The 23,858-nt window shown below is 33.8% G+C and overlaps 4 protein-coding genes across 4 annotated transcripts; 3 read left to right on the top strand and 1 right to left on the bottom strand.

Annotated features, from left to right (window-relative positions):
• Positions 1-1,661: 1,661 nt before the first annotated feature.
• On the bottom strand, positions 1,662-2,345 carry TRIADDRAFT_31722 (uncharacterized protein; the record flags this gene model as incomplete). The annotated part of the gene is made up of 2 exons (XM_002116880.1): positions 1,662-1,782; positions 2,290-2,345. Coding segments are annotated over 2 exons (177 nt in total), but the record flags the coding sequence as incomplete, so codon positions are not given.
• Positions 2,346-5,435: 3,090 nt separating this feature from the next.
• TRIADDRAFT_14507 (uncharacterized protein) lies at positions 5,436-6,620 on the top strand (the record flags this gene model as incomplete). The annotated part of the gene is made up of 1 exon (XM_002116943.2): positions 5,436-6,620. A coding segment is annotated over one exon (1,185 nt), but the record flags the coding sequence as incomplete, so codon positions are not given.
• A 4,217-nt stretch (positions 6,621-10,837) lies between these two features.
• On the top strand, positions 10,838-17,690 carry TRIADDRAFT_60939 (uncharacterized protein; the record flags this gene model as incomplete). The annotated part of the gene is made up of 7 exons (XM_002116942.1): positions 10,838-10,962; positions 13,064-13,364; positions 14,246-14,414; positions 14,868-15,160; positions 15,345-16,066; positions 16,199-16,811; positions 17,400-17,690. 7 exons carry the CDS (start codon positions 10,838-10,840, stop codon positions 17,688-17,690), a joined length of 2,514 nt encoding a protein of 837 aa, XP_002116978.1.
• A 604-nt stretch (positions 17,691-18,294) lies between these two features.
• On the top strand, positions 18,295-23,259 carry TRIADDRAFT_60938 (uncharacterized protein; the record flags this gene model as incomplete). The annotated part of the gene is made up of 5 exons (XM_002116941.1): positions 18,295-18,743; positions 18,840-18,987; positions 19,214-21,451; positions 22,778-22,854; positions 23,067-23,259. The coding sequence occupies 5 exons, from the start codon at positions 18,295-18,297 to the stop codon at positions 23,257-23,259; spliced, it is 3,105 nt and encodes a 1,034-aa protein (XP_002116977.1).
• Positions 23,260-23,858: the final 599 nt, after the last annotated feature.

Genomic DNA, 23,858 nt, shown 5'->3' with positions numbered 1-23,858 from the left:
AAGGCAATGTAAAGTTACTAAAACTGTTCTTAGATCTCCACTCGATGACGGTTTGCTTGAGCATGCAGCACATTCATTAATTAACTGTGCAAGCTAAGCAGCCATCCTTAGCAAAACCTATCGACACTGGCCAGTTAAGCGTAATAGCACGGGCTCAAGCGAGACTCAGTACTTATATAAAACTCTGTCCAATTTGCAAAGCCGGTCTGTACAGTACGAAGAATACGCAAGGGAGTTCCGTATGAAGGCTTGCAAGCACATGCTCAATGATTTCGACCAGTGTCGTCCCAACGTCCGATTGTCCAAGTCAAGATGGTAAACTACTGTAAGAACTCCAGTTGCAAGGACATTTCAATTGCTATGGGGCTTTCTTGCAGAATATGTAGAAAGTTTTAATCAGGGAGACAATGATTTTACTAGACTTTAATTTTAGTATATCACTTTGCGGTTACTCGATAAAAACTACTTATCAATTCTTAATGTTAAAGCTTACTATTCTGCAGAGATATAAAGAATAATTTACTCTACGAATAGAGATATCTATCCTTGTCGCTATTTACCAATCTATTTGCGAATTGAGGTATCTCCTTATGATGCTTTGCTAACATGCAAGAGTACTACCCTATTAGGATATCCATATACTATACTTGGTTCGCCTATCATTTCCAAAATTACATACGCGTATGTGTTACAAGCATAGATTAAGAAATAATAATAACTGAAATAAACATAGCAGCATTTCACGTTATGACTCCAATGAAGCATTTGAAATTGCTGCATTGCTTCATTACATGGTTTCAATCTATGTCAAATATTACCACAGTATGCCACAGTACAATCGAAATCATTAAATAAGACAGTGGTTTAAATCGACTTTAATTCAAGATATGCTGGTGTCCATAGCAAATATAATATAGAGGAATTTTACAGTAAGAAATTCATATTACAAATATTAAAATATATATATTACTGTAGTTGCTCCCATGGATGATTCACATCGAATGATGACTGTGAATACTACCCCAATCCCTGCTGATACAAATACTACTAGAATTGAGAAGAATTATAGCCTGCCTGATACCGAGCAGAAAGAAGCAAACCATCTACATATGAATGCTTACGTGAGCAAATACAAACGAGCAAAGTTAAGTTTAGTTTATAAATAGCGGAACTTTCAATATAGTATAACCTAGTCAAATTTAGTAAAATGCAATCAACTAACCAATGCACTATACCTAAAAGGTATAGCTTCCGGTAGTTGATATGGAGCTTCTATTTATAGAAGTTTAACAACTAGGCAAATTCCAATTGCTTTCATTATCAAATATATAATTGCTATCTTTATACTGCTGACTTGAGCGTCTGCAATATAATATAATACTAGTAAACCACTATACCATTTACGAAATGACATTTAAAAGTAATTGTTGATGCCCATTCTAGTACATCTCCTTAATTTGCAATACTGTTTAGCGTCACAAGGATAATGATGCTATCTATTTTCAAATTCGTTATGCAGTACGGTCTATAAAGATGCGATAACTACAAATAACCAATGTAAAAATTAATTCTATACAGTAAAGTAGACGAGAGACGTAGACCATAGTTTGAGTACCATGACGTTGCTTAGTGGCAAGAACTTTAATGATGGAGGATAGTCTTTATTTCTCATTTACGTCTTTACCGATATCTTCCATCTTCTTCTTCCATAATCGTCCTGTGTCAACAAATCCCTGATTTGTCTTGCCAAATGAATTGGGTCCGGAAGACGTAGGTGTGAAACTAAAGGTAACAATACACAGCATAATTTATCATTGGCGTGGAAGATCCCTGTATTATCAGCTATGTTCTATACAAGTATAAGATAGTAGCATGTCATGGATACCAGATTCGGATTGCAATGATCTAAACTACATCTCAGTTCTGATGATTATAACGCTAATGCAAGTTGAGCAACACTGTTGAAATAGAAACTAGGTCTATAATGTGCTCGTATATCCATATATAGAACAAGCTATTACAGAGCTGTTAGTACACGTATCATTCCTATTTGTTATACGAATAATCCGGAAGCAACTCGTGCCTTAAGCGTTGCTCCTTGATGAGAATTTAGACAATGCTACTGCAGAAATTCATAACAGATCAATATCATACAAATACATTATAAATATTGCACGCTATACTTTAGCAAAGAAAAATACAGTAGTCATGCACTGATTGGCATCAGCAGCACAAAGTAAAAAGGTAACATGGTTGCTCATGGCAGGGTTACTTGAGTAATACAATTACCGTCCGACATTCCTCATTCTTATCTTTGCTTCTAAAGGCATTTCTTCCTCTTCGCTCTAGCAATGAGGCAAATTGCATAGGGAATCACTCTTTGTAAGGCTATTATTTATTTGTTATCATCCAATAATTAACATACATAAAATTTTATCATCTCATTTGTTACGACTTTCTAATATATTTTTTTATTCTCATTGTAGTTAACCTCATCCGATTGTTGGAAAGCCTTGGCCACCGACACTCGGCTGGAGTCATTCGGTTTGACTTTCTTGGCAACAACGTTGGTAGCCTATAATTGCAGTAGAAGATTAGTTTATTTATCATCACTACAGCTTGTACAATTCTATAGGCATCTTGCAGTCTATCTAACAAGTAATCATGGTCCATGCGCCATGATAAGCAGCCATAAGCAAAAACACCTACACGATCGACTGCACTTGGCGGGCGTTTCGCTTGGGCTAGGCTGACTTTAATTTTGGTTTTCATGATTGGTTTTTTTACATTTTGCTCGCTGCTTGGACAACTGGATTGATCAGAAGTTGGATTGGTATTGGTCGTGTCTGATCGTTTATCGCTGCTTTTTGGATCATTTTGAGTCTCGTCATCTAATAAATGCCAGCAGGGCTTGCAGGTTCAGTTATACACGAATATTTTTGGTTATACATGCTAGTCAGCAGAGTACAAGACGCCAAGTGGCAAAATGACACTACTGTATTACTACTCAACCACTGGCGCTAGATACCGTATCAATGTCTACTTGCTATATAGCATGGCTAAAGAGCAGAATGACAACCTCGATTGGTTTCGATCTTGTCTTTGGATTCTTTGGCTTCCATGGTGATGCAAACTGAAATAAAAGTTCAACAAATTAGATTGCACTTGAGCAATTGGAGTGGACCAGGGGGCGACTGATGAAGGATATCCAAATACTGCCTGCAATAGTCCCACCGTACGATACTTAACTACACCGTACTGTACTGTATGGGTACAATGACAGTCATCTTATAGTATACGGTAGGCTAACGGACGGACTCGGGCTTTGATCTCAGTAATGTCTTTCTCGAAAATCTTGAGTATAAAAACTTTTCTTTATTTTCTTTGGCAATATCTTCAATACCGAACGAATTTCAGCTTCAAGTATAGTACCATTCGATGCAGTATCTCATGTAAATTACATATAAAACATCGAATAGCCTCCAAAGCCTATCGTTGTTTCTAATTCCACGTAAATATTGCATCGAGTAGTTCAATTGAGTAACAGAAAAAAGGAGTGATGGTCACGTTACGTTGCCATCGTAAAGCTGTTCAAAGGTTAACAGGGCCTTCTACAGTATTGTCAATAAGAGAATTTTCTGTGAGAAACCTCTATTAGTATGCACAGGGACTCTAAACTATCCTATAGAATAGTTTCAGCTGTCGTGATGGGAAAAATCTCTTCAACCTACAGCTAAAAGTGGGCACCATGCAGCAGCCATAATGATTGCATCTTGCTTATTTCTGCCATACAAGACTTGGATATCAATACGATTAACATGGGCACGTATGGGAATTGGGCTGGTGAATGCGCGCTATACACTCAGATATTGCCGGCAGGATTCTTTACAGTAGGACTCTTTACCAAAAGTGTCTACAATACTCAGTACCGTGTTACAGTATAGAGTACTGTACACTGTACACTGTACTGTACTTATTACAGTGTACAGTACAGGATGCTTCTAACAACGAAGACTGTACACTGTAGATACGAACTTACCGCTGGAAGAACAACTATACAGTCTACTATAGACTTGGTGATAGCGTCTGAGTAGCAAGACACAGCTGATGCTCCATCTTATTCTCTTGCAAATATTGCTTGAACTATTTCACTTGGCAACCAAATCGTTCTGGCCAACTTTTGCAGCCATCTTTGAAAAATTCAAGGTAAATCTTCATCGTCTAACGTTAACCATCAACTCGATCGATATCTTATTCATCAACAGTCAATGCAATAGGATTATGTCTCCTAGTTAAATTGACTTTCATGCCTAATACACTTGACAGTATGATACTAGCCATGATAGTTGCACAAGTGTAGCTGAATAGACACTTGTACACTGTCGATATTGAGGGAGAATGGATAGGCTGTCCAATTTCTTCCTTCTTAAGGTGATTAAGATGAATTTGAACCCAAGTCGACTATTTTCATGTCATTTCCATCCATGAAGACCATCATTATGCTATAGGTGTCTAGATTTTTTAAATTATTCACTCGTTATGGAAGGAGCAAAGTGTAATCCGTCTTGTTATCAGGATAAGGTTGAAGAAAGATAGGCTTACTCTTTGATCGGTGGAATAATTCCTTCTATCGACCAATTGTCAGCCATATTCCCATTCATGTAGAGAGTATACCATATTAGTTGCAAGTAAGATAGAGTTTGTTTGCATTTACAACATTATTCATAACCTTTACTGTAGTCATCTAGACGAGTACAATTGCTTACTACTGAATGAAAAATACCTTTAAGCGTTAGATCATCCTAGCACTTTATTTCGACTATTATAAGATAGGGCATGATTATAGCATTGAGTAAATTAGGACATTCATGATAGCCAACTTGCACTTGCAAACAGATCACGTCCGTATATGAATATTGCACATCGTCTTTAAAAATTAGTCGTTATAACCTTACCATGGACTACTGCAGTACAAGAAAATTGACCGATCCTGATTTGTACAGTACATCGTCTTCATCAGTGAACCATAAACGTTATTATTTCCATCTTTACAATGTAGCATTAATTGAAGGACATAGAAAAGACCGTAGCGAGTCAATGATCGTGATACTGGATTGACGACTAGAATAGATTGCCATAATTCAATAGTACGGACTGGAACTAAGCTTGTTAACTTAATAGTGATCAATTGATACCAAATTTGTCGTAGTTATTCGTACTATACTGCATAAAGGTATCAAATGTAAAATAAACCCTACACATCCTTTAGTAGGTCATCGAAAATACTATTGAAAAGGTTTACCCACCAGTGTATGATATTATAGCTATTCGCATAAGCTCTTTCTTATTACTGCTTTCTTCCACCTAAAATCGATAGAGTAGGCTACAGGATGAGTGAGATATCAATCAATCAAACTGCTCCTAGCAATGAAGTGATTCAAGAAGTACCAGAGAAATTGATCAAGCTGGTAAAGACAGTCATGAATTCTTACTATAGCCCAGAAGAAAATATCGTTGTTGATCTTTTAATTAAAAAGCCATGTATCAAAGAGGATGATATTCGTGAATTGCTAAAAATGGAGCAGAAACAGTTAAGGTTGATTTTGGCAGTTTTAAAAAGGGACAAAATTATTAAAAGTAAGCAATTAAATGAAACAGCTGATGGCCGTACCAGCCGCTATACATTCCATTACATCAATTTTAAAGTACTTATCAATGTTATCAAGTATAAATTAGATCACATTAGGAAAAGAATACAAAATGAAGAAAGTTTTTCCAGAAACAGACCGTCATTTTATTGCCCTTTCTGTAATAATCGTTACGAAGATACGGACGTTGGCCAGTTGTTAGATCCCATCGAACAGAAACTACTGTGCTCGTACTGTTCTACACCAGTTGAAGAAGATACGAGCGAAATTGAAGCTAGTAAAGTGAGAACCAGCAGCCTGGTTAGTTTTAATGAGCAACATCGCCCAATTTTCGATATTCTAAAATCAGCCGATAACATTAACCTTGCTCCGGAAATACTTGAGCCCGAACCGTATGTTGCCCCAACCAATAATCGCGATTACCGATCAAATACTAGCAGATCCTCTAAACCTAATATGCCATCAATTGACAATATGTATGAACAAGTTGTAGGAGTGAATGTTAAAGGTGAATTAGACAACGTTAACGATAAACCTAAAATGGAAAAGCCAAGCTGGATGGCCAAAAGTACTGTCATTGATCAACAAGACGATGAAAACTCTACTGATCAGCCCGATTTCTATAAGGCAGTCGATTCTCAACCCACCCGTGAAACTGGCCACGAACATGATACGGGTATATTGCCAGAGTTGCTAGCCCATGAGCTAGCGTCCAACAATAAGCCAACAGCAAAGGAAGATCGTTTTAAAGGTGTCGGGGTGAGCGGCGACCAAGATGAAGAAGCTATTGGTGGCAATTTTGTCGATGATGAACCTCATGGTGTGGAAGAAGAAAGCAATTTTGAAATGGTAGTCAATGGAGAAACTTATTCAATAGATGATATTGATCAAAAAATCATCGATCAGATGACTAGTGATGAATATGAAAAATATGTAGCATTGTGCCAAGATGCCTATAATCAGTACTACTAAATAGCGTCTTCATAAAATGAATATGCTTAGTCAACATTCGATATCAAAATAGTTAAAAAAATTCTGTCATATAGGTAGCCAATGTAGTTAAATCGACGATGGTTACTTAACATGAAAAGAGATATTTATTTTGGTCTATTATTCGACATATGAATATTCCGAAAAATAATACTAGAATATTCGGAAGAGTTGTTTAATTGCTCTAGCAGCATATAGAATATGCACATGATATATCTATTTCTGCATAAATGCAGTCCCCAAAACTGTAATCATATATTCCTAAAGTGACTGCCTAAGGATACTAGGCTATTACTAGTACGTAATTCGTCAAGATTTTGTATGATCCTTAATGTACGATATTAATAAGTATCGCAAGAATTTTCACTAATATCTGTTGTCTCCTATTCAAAATTAGTATAAGTAACGAATGATGGACGATATCGATTCCATCCTGTTGGGATGGTGCGGGATCTACTATACACTATTATATTGCATGAAAGTTTATAAAGTAATATTAATTAGAAACCCATTGATATGTGCTGCACATGTAATCGTTTCGACTATAACAACTTGACGTTGTAGTAAGATAATTTATCATGCTTATTACGATATTATTGTTGATTACAGAATCATACTACTCGCGCTACTTATCAATACATCGTATCGCAGTAGCACTTTAAAACCTCTTTCCAATTCGTGATTAACTTACCTTTGTCAGTTATTACGGTGAATTTTATTTACCTGATTTTGCAAACTGTAATACGAATGTCAGATTATTTCTATTCGGTAATGCTAGCTATCAAGATTTTATTATTATTATGCCTCATTACAAAGTTTTATCTCTTATTATTATTCATTTCTGTATCTTTTCAATTTCTCAGAATAATGTACCGTATTTAGATATCGGTTTGGTACTAATCAGACTTTTGGATTCTATAACATTTGCATTTTTATGCCACGAAATGCATTGAAGTCTGTTTAGCTGTTGTGTTCAACAAAATCTGATTGCGATTAGTTTATACCTACCTAGCTGTTATTAGTGATATTGCCATATTATTTGCTAGAGTAGGTTGTCTACGTATTCAAGTTGATATAATGCAAATATATTTAAAAAATTGCATTTGTCATCTCGAGGATATAGCTTTAATTATAGTAATTTTAATAATATAACAGTTGGCATACAAAATAGCTTAGGATCACACTGATAGGTGCTATTAACTACAGTAAATGATTTAAAATTTTCTGTTTGCACTTGCTCAAAGCTTGACAATTTACGTATACAAAGTTGAATTTCAGGATTTCTGTTCTTCCAGAAACTTTATCTTCAGAAGTGCTCGCCTCCATACTAAAATTTTGATAAAGTAATTTCCTTCCGATTCCAACATCATTGCAGTTCTATATTCTATTGATTTGCTTTATTTGGAGCGAATAGGTTGCCCACGCTCATTTTAAAGCACTCATAACTAGCCAGTTATCATAATATACTAGAATATATCTCTCGACGGCAAAAATTGTTGATTTTGTATGTCGGAATGTGAGTCGTTTAGCAAACTATGACTTGAGCAACTCCGAGGAAGTATATAAAGCTTGCCGAGCTCTCCAAGGGCGGGAAAGGGGTGGGATGACCGTATCAATGCGCCAAGATATGTACCTTTATGGTATTATATATCGAAAACTTGTTAGTCATAGATGTTTATTCTGACAGATGTTCAAGCTTTGATCGAATTATGTGCGAACGGCACCATAATAATAATAGATTTTCGAAGAACATGTATCAGCTAAAATGTTGAAGTTAATCTAGGTCGGCTCACATATTTGTCGGCATATTGATTATGGCTCGTCTTTCTCTTATCACGAATTATTTTGAACATCTTGATAATGAATAGGTGGATTATCTAATATACAAGATATTGTGCTATTACCTAAGATTGCCTAGTGCTTGATAATTTGAACATTGAATATTAGCTATCATTGTATTTGACACCGTCCGAGAATGTCGCCAAAAGATGGCAGACTCGCCTAAATTATTTTACTGTTTCATAATAATGGTAATCGTAGTCTCATTGTTTACTAGTCGTATTAGGGAGCTCTATGCAGTAATTAATTTAAACAATAAAATATTTCTGAATTATTTCTAAAGGAGTCAAACTTGTCCATTCTGGGATTACTAATTGAATTTCTAGAGCGAATGCTAGCTAAATACCATATTTTTGCTATCAATATGGAGGCGGATAGAAGATAGAGCTGTCTAATAGATACTGGGCATTGACTTTTTTATCAGGTTCCATACTTATTGACCATTAATCATGGTAATTTCGAAGAAATATTCACTATATAGCTCAATGGCCAATCAAGGCAATAATATCCTGGAATTGAATTTAACAATAACTATCTTAGTTTATAGTCAGATAAAGTTAGAATATCTATGCCATAACTTTATCATCACTGTAATATGGTTGCATGCTAGTTTGCGTTAAGGGAGCTTTAAGTTATGAAATTTATCCAGTGTAATCTTAGTAATTCTGTTTAGTGCCAGGTAATTAGTTGGCAAACATTTACAGAAAGATAGCATATTGCACCATTAACCAGTAAGATGTCGGCTGATCAATTAATAAAGCCATTAATAATCTGCGAGAATTAGTGATGCCGTTTAGAAGGCATGTACATATCTACTTCTATTAACCGTAACATTTCAAAGTATATTTTCACAATAGAATAGTGTAAAAGGAGAAGTGTGATTTTCTGCAAGAATTTATTACGCCACATTGGAATATAATATAGCATTGTATCCCGTATACGTGCAGTAAATCACATATGGTGTAGTAATATCGGAAAATTGACTTCAAGATAGAAGTCATGCAGGCCTTATTGATCGTTCTGATGGAAATTGGTAGAGTTAAGCTGATTTTTGTTTTATCACAAAGCTTACCTACCTGGAGCCAAATTATGTAGGGTTTGAATCATGCTACAACTGTATGCTATAGTAGCTTCTATAATGCGCCAAGTTTATTCAGTGCAGTTACAAGTAGGATTAATATTCTATATTTTCTAACAGCTGGAGGCAATTATATTTACAGAACTCATCAACTGTCTTCACAAATAATTGAAATTACTTCAGAAAAGCTATCAGATATTAGTATATATAGTACAATATCTTATAACCATGATTATACACCTACCAGATGTAAAATTAAATCTATTATACTGTTTCATTTAACCTTAGCAGCGCCATTAATAACAATGATATTCGTGTTATAAATCATTAACTGATATTAGATGCATACGACATGCCATCAAGAAGTTACATGGTGGCACCTGAGTTAGGGGCAGCAAATGATGATTGCTAATATTGAATCAGAAAGGAAATGGGACAAAATCATATGTGATCGGCAGTTTAATACTATACCATGCTTATTTGGTAAAGTTAGATATATCACCTAAGCAATCTACTACAGATTATACACAGTATAACATAGACAGAGGAAGCTGACACCTGCCTATACAGCATTAGAGATCATAATCTAAATTCCTTCTTTTGACTTTGTTTGCAAAGTTTTTATAGCTATGATTTTAAACATTTAATTGTGTATTACCGTACTTTTAAAACATAACATAGAGATCAAGGCCATGCTTGATGATATAGGACTAGGTAAAAAGTATCAATTTATCCAATTAGCATCTTTGAAATAGCTTTACGGCCATTATTTACTATTAATAATAATCTTCAATAAATGTGATTTCGTGCCAAGGTAAGGATAAACTATTTGTCGAAACATTTATATTCTCTTATATTCTATTAAAGCGTATATACTGAAATGTTTATTCTCCACTTATTATACATTATTTTTATAAGCAATTCTACAACATCAACTTGCGAGAATTGTGAGTTTAAACTGCCCTTCATTTCACACCTAAAAATAATATTTATGGAATTCGTCATAATATTATGGCTTTTAGGAACAAATCTGTTATTACATTGCAGAACTGTCACAACATTTCTTGGACACATTCCAAACTCCGCCTAATAATTTATCATTATTGCTACATAACTACCAAGACCAAAAACTACTAAGGTTCATTTATTCACTTTTAGCATTGTTCGTATGTCTATGGTACTTTAAGAGATTGCAGCAGTTAATGTTGACAGTAATTTCTAATTAACGGCAGATTGAACGCAAAAAAGCAGATTTTACGTAACTTTCCTTCATGTTACAACGATGCTAAACCGCCAATTTATCATCGTATTATGGATCATTCTATCCTTAGCTATCTTTAAAGCACATGAAACTTGTCTCATAAATAATCTATCGAGCAAATACCAATACCTATCTTATCTTAATGGGTAAGTTTGTTTCCGTTTAGCTACTATTAGCGACTCGGCTTTTCTAGAAATAAGTTTACAAGAGCATTTATATTGGTCTAGCTACGTCCTCATCATAAACCTCTGAATGATATTAATGTTACAGTTTCTGATATTGCGGTTCTGTACTTTTTATTTTTTGGCGGAAAAGAAGATATCTATATTAAACTAGTTCATACTGTATCAACATGCCAGTTAAAGTCTCTGCTCTAGTTCCTTTTAGTATGCAAAAGAATCGATATTAGAAATTAACACTAAAACTCAGTAATTGTCGCCTTGGCGATCGTAATACTTTTAATTAGCGCTAATTTCAAAAGTCTGTTGTCATTTTTAGTCTAACATTCGATCAATTATCACCGCAGCTTGATAAAAGCCAGCGGGAAGATATGAATGTTAGCTTGGTGTTATGCACTGCAGAAATCATATTTATTCCTTGAAAATTTTGCGCCTGAATGAGAGAATTAGATTATATTAATGCAATCTTCACTCCAATTTACTGTCTTGAAAAGTACCATATGGGATTTCCTATATTAAAATGCGGCTAAAATTCGAAATGCTCTCATTATCATGGTATTATGCCTAAAGCTGCTAACCGAACAATACGTATTATGGCAAATTACTATCTGAATGGTCTGAACTATATGCAGTATAGGCGTTCTCACAATTTATATTCTATTTGCTAGCTAGCAGTTTCTCATATTTTTATCTCACACAGAAATAAACTAGTATAATCTATTCAAATTTTACTATCGGCAAGCCATATCTTACATCTCGATTCAGTTTACGCATAAATCTGATAATTTTTCAAGGCAATAGCTAGTCAATTTATTAAGGCAATATATTCTTCTGGTTTAAAGCCGAAACTAATCCAAATATGTTATTAGATATAAGGAAGGATTATTTTGTTAGAAATCTTATTTAAGCAATGATTGACTTCATGAAATGCATCAGATCTCGAGAATAGTGCCGTCTTTTTTAATTTTATTTCAATTCAGGCGAGTTGCTTGCATTAGTGTGGTATATGAATAGATTAGTTTATTAAGGTTTTCGTATCCATGGACATGAACTAAATCCACTAATTCAACTACTGTACAACAGATATACTGCATTCAATCATTGATTGTTTAACTGAAATTATATGCATACTACAAGATTGGAACACCAGATATTTTTTGATTAAATTTTTGAGTTCAGGGTTTGAAATTGAATATTAAAGAGCTGGACATATTATCTTGAAAGCAGATGAGCTTGCTCCATAAAATTTTTTAACTACAGACATCAACTCAATTCGCTGTTTATATTTAGCTTGCACATATGTATGGCACATATCCAATATATATTATTTATGTGCATGGCTTAATAGGTCTTATGTGCTAGACTAGAACAATGTGTAGATTTTAACTGGAATTGGTAGATTGAGCATTCTAGTAGTCGATTCAATAATAAGAGTTTAGGGATATTTGTCTTGATATTGTAGTATTATTTATTTATTTTATTTTCCTTTAATATAAAGGTTTATCTAATCTATCATAGTAGAATTAATATTATACAAATCATGTGATTTGATAAAATAAGAAAGAGATCGTTACTGGCTGACATACGGAAATTTAATTTATATCAAAATCGATAAGCAGTTTTACTTCTGAATCTACTTTTATAGCTAATAGTTAAATTATCATGCTCGCTTGCTTAATAAATCACACAAATCGAAATCATTATTGCTATCCATTAGTCAAAATAGGTAGTGCACTAATTAAGAATATTCCATAATCTTACGACTCTAGATACTGTGCTTGACTGTTATGGATGTAATCAATACTAAACTATAGTTTTATGAGCATACTGTAAAATCCTAAATTCACTTTGCCTAATATTCAATTTAAAATGTCGATTCAAAGAGCTCTGAATTATGTTATGACAAGATTAAGAATTAGCAAGCATTAAATACACAAACAAGCTCTGACAAATTGATTCGGCGTTAATAGATTAATTGTATATTCTTGTTGGTTAAAAGATTGTTAATTTCAGGATATAAGAAATTAAATGTAAATTTACTCTTTATACCATGGATATGTTTCAACAGGACATGGAAATGTTCTTCACCATCAAATCAAATGTTTCTAATAAATATATGCAGCGGATTAAATAATCATACTAAACCAACGATTGATTGTCCACCTGCTACAGCAGTTTGCCGCATCGTATCCAAAATATCAGCACCTGTGTCCGAAGATATTGGCAGTTATACATTCAATCCAATCGTTAGTTTGACAAATGATAGCAGCCACGGATTCAGCCTAACATATCGGAGCACGACAAGTTGCCAATTTCGTCCTGGCACAAAAATAAATACAACTATCTTATTTCGATGCGGAAATACACTAGTAAGTTTATGCATAAGTATGAATGAAATGTTGCATCTTAAGTATAAATTATCCTATAAATGGAATAGCTTAGAGCTCTGCATATTTCGGTATGTGACCAGTAACGCTATTAGTAAAAATATTAAAAATATTAAATAGCAACAGCTTTGTATCTCTATACATAGCGTTATTAGTCAAAGTTTAATCTCTTCTTCTTTATTCTGAGATTTTCATTCCGTGGATAACAAAAAATTGCGATTTATAGCATGTAACAGTATTTTAACTACGGTACCGTACATCAAGAATGATACAAAATGGTTATGGAACAAAAATATTTTTGCAACTTTAATGATTATCGCACATAATTTATTACAGCATGAATTTAAAATTATGTACCTTAAGTAAATAAATATTACCATTCTATTCACACGCGGATGTATATTAGTAAGTCTATGAATTATTATGAGTGAAAAGCTGCGTTTTTGGTAAAAAGTATCTTATAAATGTAGCAGGTTAGAGGTCTGGTGTTAGAGCATGAATTTGAAATTATACCTTTAATCCATGTCTAACAGTGAGTTGTTTTTTAACTCAAAAATAAGTGGATTTAAGTGTTGATTTCTTTGATAACAATAATTCAACATAAAATCTAAAAAGCTATCAAAATCTATATAAAAAGACTTTCATATCTTATAGCACGTATAGCAAACAATTTATTTTGTAATTGCGATCTTAAGGAGAGTTTGACGAATTTTGCTCAAGTTTTATCATCTATTTTGCCTAATTATAGCTATAAATTCATCTGGATTCTATTAAATCATAATAAGAATATACAGTATATAAGTTTAGTTTAGATAAATTCTTACCCCCGCTAATATTAAAACATCCGTACTATTTTATCCTAGGGCTCGCCAGAATTCGTTAATGAAATTGATTGTACTTTCTACTTCCAATGGATTACATCAGGGGCATGTGCTTATGTATCCAGTAAGTTTTCTAAAACTGAAGTTCCCTGCTACGTTTACGATGAATTTAACCGCAAGAGAGACTTGAGCCCTTTAATTAAACTAACAGGTTTGCTAAGAATTTAGTTTGTACAGGTACTAAATTATTCTACTATGCGTTCGATATCCTCTTTTCCAAATTAATGATTTTCCGCTAAGAAATGACAGCTATAATTGTCATTATATTAGCAAATATTTGCACAAAGGTTGAAACTTTATGTCACATACAGATATTATTACTCTAAACAAATGATTTATTTATAATATTTTGACGATGATTATTTTATTTTGCGTGTACTTGTCGAGAAGCATTTATTTCGTCTCGCAGATACTCTTCATATTAAGCTAAAAGTTTTACTTAAAAATACACCTAGTCATGATTATAGCCACGACAGTAACTATATTTATAAGAAAATCAAGGCTTTAATTCATTTGCTATACTCATATATTCTATACTAAATTTATTCCTGATTTTTGCTTTGTGTTTGTGTGTTTAATCTTATTATTCTTAACGCTATTGCAGGTGGCTATTTGGTACAAAACTCAACACAGAAGCAAATTTATATTAATGTCTGTAGAAATATACGAATAAGATCACTTTTCGATCGTTATTATGGCTGCCCAGCCCAATCTAGTGCTTGTATAATCAACAGTGACAGCAACAGAAGTCCAATAAATATCGGTGAGCCGATGTATCCACCGCAATATCGAAATGGCAAAATATTTCTGAGTTATGTGACTAAGCAAAACTATTCAGCATGTATGCAGCGGCCAATTACAACTGAAATTATTTTTCGTTGTAACAAATCAGTGCAGGTGACTGTTTAGTTTTTGCATCATTTCATTTAAAATTCGATTAATCAAGATAATTCATTAACGATAATATTAAGATATAATATACTAGTGAATACAAGAATGATATTCCATCTTATCATAAAATAAATCCTAAATATAAGTTTCAAATTAATAAGATTTAAATTTAGATTATTCCTTCCATTAGAATCCGGGTCCTAGACTGATTAATTCAAGTAGTGCATGTCGGTATATTATAGAGTGGGTGACTGAATATGCTTGTCCGGTGAAAAATTTGCTAATAAAGAATAATTGCAGTTTTACTATGGCCGATGGTTACTATTTTGATTTAAATCCACTCATGAATTCCAAGCATGATTATCGAGTAACTAATTATAAGACTCACTCTACTATCTATTTTAACGTATGTGGTCCTTCTAATTTGCCTGCTTGTGGTACAGCAAATGGAGATCAATCGAAATCTAACGCCGTATGTCAAATTCATGATGCTGGTATCCATCAAGAATATCGAGGTGGCGATTTCAAGTACATGAAACTACGTTATGTGGATAATCAACTGACTTTAATATATAATCATGGATCATCTTGTCGTAATGGAATAAATCGATCGACTGTTATTTTATTTCGTTGCGACATTTTTGAAAATATAGGTATTCCATTCTTTCATGAGGAAGATTCCTGTACCTATTTTATATCCTGGTCGACAAAATTCGCTTGTAAAAGAAAGCTTGGTACAGCATTTCCACCTTATTGTAGTTACAAGGACCCTTTGAATCGATTTGTTTATAACATGATCCCCTTACGGAGGATATTTAGCAGATATGAAGTGAAAATAGGGAACAATCAAACGGTACAATTCAATATTTGCAACCGACTTTGGCATTCTGCGTGCAGAGATTCTGATTCTAGGTAAGTCCTTCATGTAAACTACATTGTTTTATCTAGATTTCATAAAAGGTTTTCCATATTTTAAAACTTTGCATTAGTCAAAAAGATATCGAATAATAATACCTCTATGTTTTTATTGACTACTTCTAATAGTAGTGTAGCTAGCGTTTGCAAGGATAAGATGATTTTGGGTAGGACACAAGGACAACTGGATACTTTAATTAGCAAAGATAATCAGCTACAATTGCATTATCCTTCAATTGGACAAGATTATCCCAGTACAACATTATTATTTCAATGCGATCTCCATGCTATTCACGTTAATAGTGCAAGAATAATTTTTTACCAATTGACATCAAGCGGAAATTATGTATTCAATGTTTCTACTCCATTAGCTTGCCCACCTCGATCCACTTCATGCTATGTACAAGACAGTGCTGGAAATCACTACAATTTGTCGAATCTTTATAGGTCTAATAATAATTGGGATGCTACTGAACGTCGCTACCATATCCAGTTTAGATATTACATCAATATTTGCGGCCCTGTTAATCCTGTCGATGGACCTTTCTGTTCTACCTCCACACCATTTTTAGGTGGTTGTCAAGTCGACACAGTTCACAATATTAGTTATAACATTGGCTACATTGCATCACCACCTATCTTCAAGAACGATCGTATTTATCTTCGCTATATCAATGGCGATCTATGCCATCACCGATATAGAAGGAGTACAACCATTCAGCTGATTTGCTCCGATGTTGAGGTTGGAGCTATTTTCATCACTTTGACTTTTTATTTGCTATATTAACAAATAGGCTTTCCATGGATCTCACTCATAGCTATATTGTTTATATTAGCGCAATCGAGCTTAGTTTAAATACTCATCAATTGTAAGTGCATGTGACCCTGTAGTCATTAATTTTAATTCTTTACTCCCTGTCCTATTAGAACTTTCCGAATAACCATTCTATAAATTGCATGCTAAAGTCTAGCTGATAGTTTTGTATGGTATATTTGCACTTGCCGGCTTTCTTAATTATATCCATTTCTATTGCTTATTTCCATGGCGACCTTCGTGTAAGCACTATTACCTATAAATAAATTTACGGCACCTTAATTTAAGTTCCTAAAGTAACTCATCATCTCTTAAACTGTAGTAGATCGTATTAGGTAATAACATTCATAGCGGCTATTTCCATCGCACCTATAGCTCATAGACCTCGCAACATGTCTTGATAAACCACACAATCTGTATCCTCCCAAAAATTAGCTATAGAGTTTACTTCTTGCGAAAGCTTATGTTATTAAGCTACATAATATTGATCTTATTGGCTCTCTGATTCAATGCTAGGGTCGTCTAACATTTTCTCACGAAACCTACCAATGTGAATATATTTTCTTCTTACAAACTCCAGCAGCATGTCCAACTCCATCAACTGTTGGTCAGCAATGCCAAGCCTTTGATCCTACATTTCATCATTATTATGATTTATCGTCACTTTCAAATTTTAAAAGCGATTATAATGTCATGGTCAGTAATAAAACTATCTATAGGCTGAATATTTGCCAGCCTTTAGTGGTGCCATGTGGAACTGATAAATCGAGTGGAGCCTGCAGTTATAATAAAGGTTGGTTTAATTGACTATTAATAGAAAATAAAGGATACATGATCCTTTATGAAACCTTACGTATTGCTTCTGAAACAATATTGCATTAAATCAAATCTATAGGACTTTCAGTAATTTAGGATTAAAGGTAGCCGCGGTAGATTAACAATGATCACATGCAACTATAAAATATCCATAGAGAACGTATGAAGTAGTTTTGACTGCTTTAAATATATCATTTTACTAGTAACAGCAAATTATTTGCAATTTAAGTCTCCTGTGATCAGAAACAAATGCATCAGCATTTGTGTAATGTTTCTATAACCGGATTGATCTCGATGATGTCTGCCCAAACTCTTCTAAACTAAAAATTTTAGATCAGCAATTTTTTTATTATTCTATAAAATATCTACAAACAACCAAAGAAATAGTTTTTATTGCTCTACATGTATGTTACTTATTCGTAATATAAACTCTTTACGATTTTAGCGCTACTGTAATCAGAAGTAAACGTATTAACATTTGTGATTTTTTCTGCAAATAAGATTAATTTCATTAAAGATGTTTGCTAAATAATTCTAAACTATAAAATTCTACCGCATCGTTACATTAGGAACACAGGCAGTAAAATCACTTGGCATGAATAATGGTAATTTAATTTATGAACGAAATCGTTTAACTCTACGTTACACCCATGGCAATAAATGTGATTTATCTTTGGAAAATCGGGAATCAACTTTAATTCACTTTTATTGCAATTTGACGGGCGACATCATTGGCTCTGGGCCGATTTTTATTCAACGATGGCCCAATTGTATGCATGAATTTCGATGGTATACTTCTGCTGCTTGCTCCTCAGCGCAATTATACCATTGCCAAATGAGCATAACAGATCAAAATACTGGCAAACAGTACGATCTAAGCAGCTTGGTCAAATCGAACGGTGGCTGGTTAGCTGTAAACGCAAAATCTCCGTCGAATCAAATTTATTATATCAACGTTTGTCGATCTGTACAAGGCGTAATGGGTTGTCCAAATTCCTCAAAATCTTGCCTGATAATTAATCAACAGGGTAAAAATAAATCGAGGTATGAAGTTGATTTAAAAGTTCTAGAGATGATGATGCAAATAAACATGAAATTATTAATGTAATCTTCCCTGACTTTAATGATGTATGGTTCTAGAATATTTCATAATCTCGGAAGAATAAGCAAAGGTATTAAGATCGAAAATGGCTTATTAAGTTTATTTTATACGCATGGCGATATTTGCTCAGACGGTTCTAGCAGAAAGACCACCAGGATAATGTTTACATGCAAATATGGAGTTAAAGTAGGTATAACATCAGTGTATCATGTTAGCATCTCTATGATTTTCGATATATTACATAAATCTCCGCGATATACTACTGTATTCTCTATTCAGTTATTTTAATATAAACTGCTCTTCTTTGCTCCATCATTCAATCTAAATAACATTATATATTGATGATTTAATTTAATTACCAACTAGAGTTTTACTACTATTGAGATTTCAATAATTTACTATATAACCATAGAATGCTCCTGTATTCATCAGTCATGAAAATCATTGCCATTATTACTTCCTTTGGATCCACGAAGCCGCTTGCCCTGTTCAGTCAGCAGCTGGAGAAAATTGTAGGATTAAAAATCCGTTATCTGGTCATATATTTAATCTAAATTCGTTATATAATCCGAATCAAGACTATATCGTGACTGATCGCAAAGGACATGCTTTCAATATCAATGTTTGTGGTCCATTAAATGTCAATTATTGCAGTAATCAGTCAGCAAATTGCCAATTCTATCAAACGAATCACACCCTAAGGTATAATTGTGGACGTGTTAATAAAATACTCTACTATCATGCTGGGCAGTTATTCTTCAATTATTCTGATGGAGATTTATGCCATGGACTCCATCATCGAAGTACAATCATCACTTTTATATGCTCGCCAAACATTACTATTGGGCGACCTATTTTTATTAATGAAAGCCGTCAATGTGTCTATTCGTTCATTTGGCCGACCAAACTTGCTTGTGAAGAGCAGACGGAATGCCTAGCCACAAATCCAAATGGTTCAATGGTGGATTTATCTCCCTTGACCAGAAATCAGGGAGGCTGGAAAGTTTATAATGTTCAGAATTCGATAGGTATCGACAAGAAAATTTATATTAATATTTGCAAAGCTCTGAATCCGGTTGAAAACCTACGATGCCCCGCAGGATCTGCCGCTTGTGCTATACTACCACGATCTAACTTAACAGTTAATCTTGGTGGATTTGATCATCCCGCTAAAATAGATCCAGATGGTTCCATCATCTTGAGGTATGCCCAAGGTAGTCCGTGTTCTGCGGATACCTCCAGAAACAGAAGTACTTTAATCATCTTCACTTGCAGAATGGGCTCTATTGGCTATCCAGTTTTAGATTTGAATCGATCAGATTCATGCCAGGATACGATTTGGTGGCGAACCAACCGTGCTTGCACTAGCAAACAAAGTAAATGGAATAGCTGTTGGATCCACAATGCAATCACTAATTCCATGTACAATTTATCTCGTCTAAATCAATTCAGTGAGAGTCATTACGTTATTCAATCATCCTACGGCTTGATCTATCTTCGTATATGCGATACCGTTCAAAACTTAGCTCTGTCAAAGTCCGAATGTGCTGGAGCTAGTGTCTGTTTAGCACAGAATGGTAGCTCTCTTTCGTTAGGCTCAGTCGATAGTAGTCTTTTAACGATTCTCGATCGGGATATATTAACATTACAATACTTTAACGGATCAGTATGCTCTAAAAATTCTAGTCAAAGAATTTCTACTACAATTATATTGATATGTGATAAAAATGGCGGAAATGGTAAACCGATTCTTATAACTCAAGATGATGATTCCTGTGAATTTAATTTTATATGGAAAACCAAATATGCTTGTTCCTTGCATTATCAAAATGAATGCACGATTAGAAATCGTAACGGTCAATTTGATCTAAGCCCATTTTCTCTTATGGGGTCAGATTGGAAATGGGTAGATGCTAAAGGTAATCGATATTGGCTTAACTTGTGCGATCCAATCCGTAATCGACCTCAAGGTTGTTTACCGTCAGCTGCAATTTGCATGCAAGATAGAAATGAAATAAATACTGAAACACTTGGATTAACCTGGTCACGAAATTTTTCTCCATCTAATAGGGATCAATCGGTAGTGACAGTTTCTTATGCTTTCGGAGCACCATTATGCCAACGTAGAAATCAGTCAGCAACAACAGCAATTCACTTTAGTTGCGATTCTAGAATTAGTAAACCGAAACTTCTTCAATTTGACATGACGAAATGTCGTGCTCAATTTCTATGGCCATCTATTCTTGCTTGTAAAAGACAGCATGGACCACTGCCGGATAACGATTGCATCATCACTGTAGATCAGCAGACTGGAATATTTTTTAACGCCAACGATTTTGCTCTGCCGTCAAATAACTGGAATATCACGGTAACTACAAATTATGGTAAAAATTCGACATTATTTATTAATGTCTGCAAGAATTTGAACGCATTAAATCGGAATAGCTCTTGCGTAGATAGCAGTGCCTGCATAGTCGAAAGTGATGGAATTCATCATCAAATTGGTAGCAGTACCATGCATAGAGAATTCTATATGCGAAATCATAATATACTAGAAATGATTTTACCAACAAAACATCGATGCCGCCCAGGCACTAATAAAACTATTACAACGGTTATATTCTTCCGGTGTGATCCTGACCAATATTTGGTATGAGCAAAACAGCCGAGGTTTATTTCATTTTCTCTCTTTTACTATGAAATGATATACCATAATACAAAATACTATAATATAAGGTTAAGCTGTGCCACTTTGTGATAGATTAAAAGAAGTAATTCCATGCTGATTGAGTCCAATACAGAACGATTGATACATATATTTAATGCCTCAAGTTTGAATGAAATTTAATTTTAAAATTGAGTTGTTGTTAGGGAAGTTACGCATCGATATTAATACATAGTCAATCTATTAAGTATCCTTAAATCATATTAGTATGCTAGTATACAGCTGTGTAATCATTGGGGTAAAAGAAAGTAAGTAGCATATCTCATTTTGGCTAAATTAAGCTAGTTTGGAGAGAATTAAATAATTAGCAGCAAAGAGGTATTGTAGCTGTAGTGTCCTGTATTTACAAGTGCAGTTAATCTGGTGATAGTTATATTCGGCAATCAGTACGGCTGATAGATTAGAATAGTTAACTTTGCGATAGAAGCCCACACGACTAATTTCATAGTATATCATAACAAAAGCAGCTCAATTTTATACATGAATCAAATGATTGCAATTTTCGATTATAACCAGACTAAACTGAAAAGTTAATGGCTATCGAATAGTACCGTAACAGACATAATTATCAATGATTTATGATATTTACTAGCATATTGTACTTTTGCTAATATACTTATCCTAAGTTGGATGTAGTAGTTCGTAGCCTAATTTAACAGGAATGCAGTAAATCTATCATTAATTTTATCAACAATTTTAATTGCGAAAGATTTAGAGTAACAGAGCTGATTATTGGTTCTCGTCAACAATTTCCACAATTGCAGATCATAGCTTTGAGGATGAACCTCATTGAGAAAATTTAGCTACTTTCCAATTATTCTTAGCATGTTTACGACCCAAAACGAGGAACTAAGAATGAATTAATTGAATTAAATATAGCTTATAAGACATAGTAAAGAATGAAATTCCACAATTACTGTAGCTTACCACGTAAATAAAATCCGTCCTTCTTTGAATTCTTAAGACTGATGCTAATCAGAACATGGCTATGCTCTGACCGATTGTTTCTATCTTCAAATAAGTCAGGTTTCTTTTGCAATCGTATTACGTAGAACTTACATGCATCCAGTATTATTCTAGGATATGAGCAATTCATTATTTGAATCGCTATTAAGCCAAGAAATATTTTAACCTTGAAATAGAATCATCGATCCTGAAATGATGCTTAAGCATTTATAATCATTACAAAGAAACGAAAAGAACCATTAAGAATTTGAGCTATTAATAATATTCTTCATATTAAAATAATAGGGCCAGCCCAACTTTGTTTACGAATCTCAAGATTGTAAATACATTTTAGTCTGGCCAACTTTGTTAGCCTGCTATTTGTAAGTAAAAATGATACAGATTTACTCAATTTGATGGCTTAATTTATATAATAAATTAATATTCGATCGTGCCATAACATATTTACTGCTAAAATAGTGCTACACATTACGTGATGCATAGTATTAAATCTGTATAGCCTAAATGAATCAATTGATTCTCTAACTTTTAAAATTAAGTTCTAAAACTATTATCCATGCACCACTATTTACAGCTCTGAAATTAAAAATCTTAATGGCACAGTCATAACAGCAACAGATAATACTACTGGAATATCACGAGATCAAGCTAGAAATCATGTTACTATCATTGTTATTGTGGTTTCAGCTTTCATAATATGTACCTTAAGCACTCGCTTATTAGTCTTTTGGCGTAATAATAGGAAAAACGTATTATTTATGAGGTAAGTATTAAAAACTCTAGCTGTATTGAATAAACCTGTTACTGCAAGTGCGCTTCAATAATTGTATATTACGAGGTTATGTAAATGAAACTCGTTTGCAACTATAATTTCATGCTGTAAATTGATATATGGTGGTATCCTATTTACATTGTTATACTACTTGAGTAGTAGTAACATATTTAGGTCATGCTCAAATTGGATTACTTTTCTTAATTGTGATAGCATTTCTTTTCACCGCAAGCAGAATGAGGAAATGAGTGATCTTACACCAATTGTGACTTAGTGGAAGGACTAATATTATGGGCGATGCAAATATCCAAAATTTAAATTTTAGTAACAAACTAGTTTTAAGCTATCTTCATGAAAATGAGAATAGGTTAAAAGTTGCAATCAACTAAGTAAAATATGTTGTCAAAACTTGATATTGATAGATAATAGATAAATAACAGTTGAGTTAATGATGAGTTATGATAAATTATTAATTTTTGCATTTTTCTAACGTGATGGAGCTTATGCCGATGATGATTATATTAAAAAATTGTATAGCAGGCCCTATTAAACTATAAGGAAGCACTATTACTGATCCCATATCAGCGAATGCTT

The sequence above is a fragment of the Trichoplax adhaerens genome, genomic scaffold (genome assembly GCF_000150275.1).
Source record: "Trichoplax adhaerens TRIADscaffold_19 genomic scaffold, whole genome shotgun sequence".
In the NCBI taxonomy this organism is placed as follows: Eukaryota; Metazoa; Placozoa; class Uniplacotomia; order Trichoplacea; family Trichoplacidae; genus Trichoplax; species Trichoplax adhaerens.
This window is presented reverse-complemented; position numbering and strand designations above follow the sequence as displayed.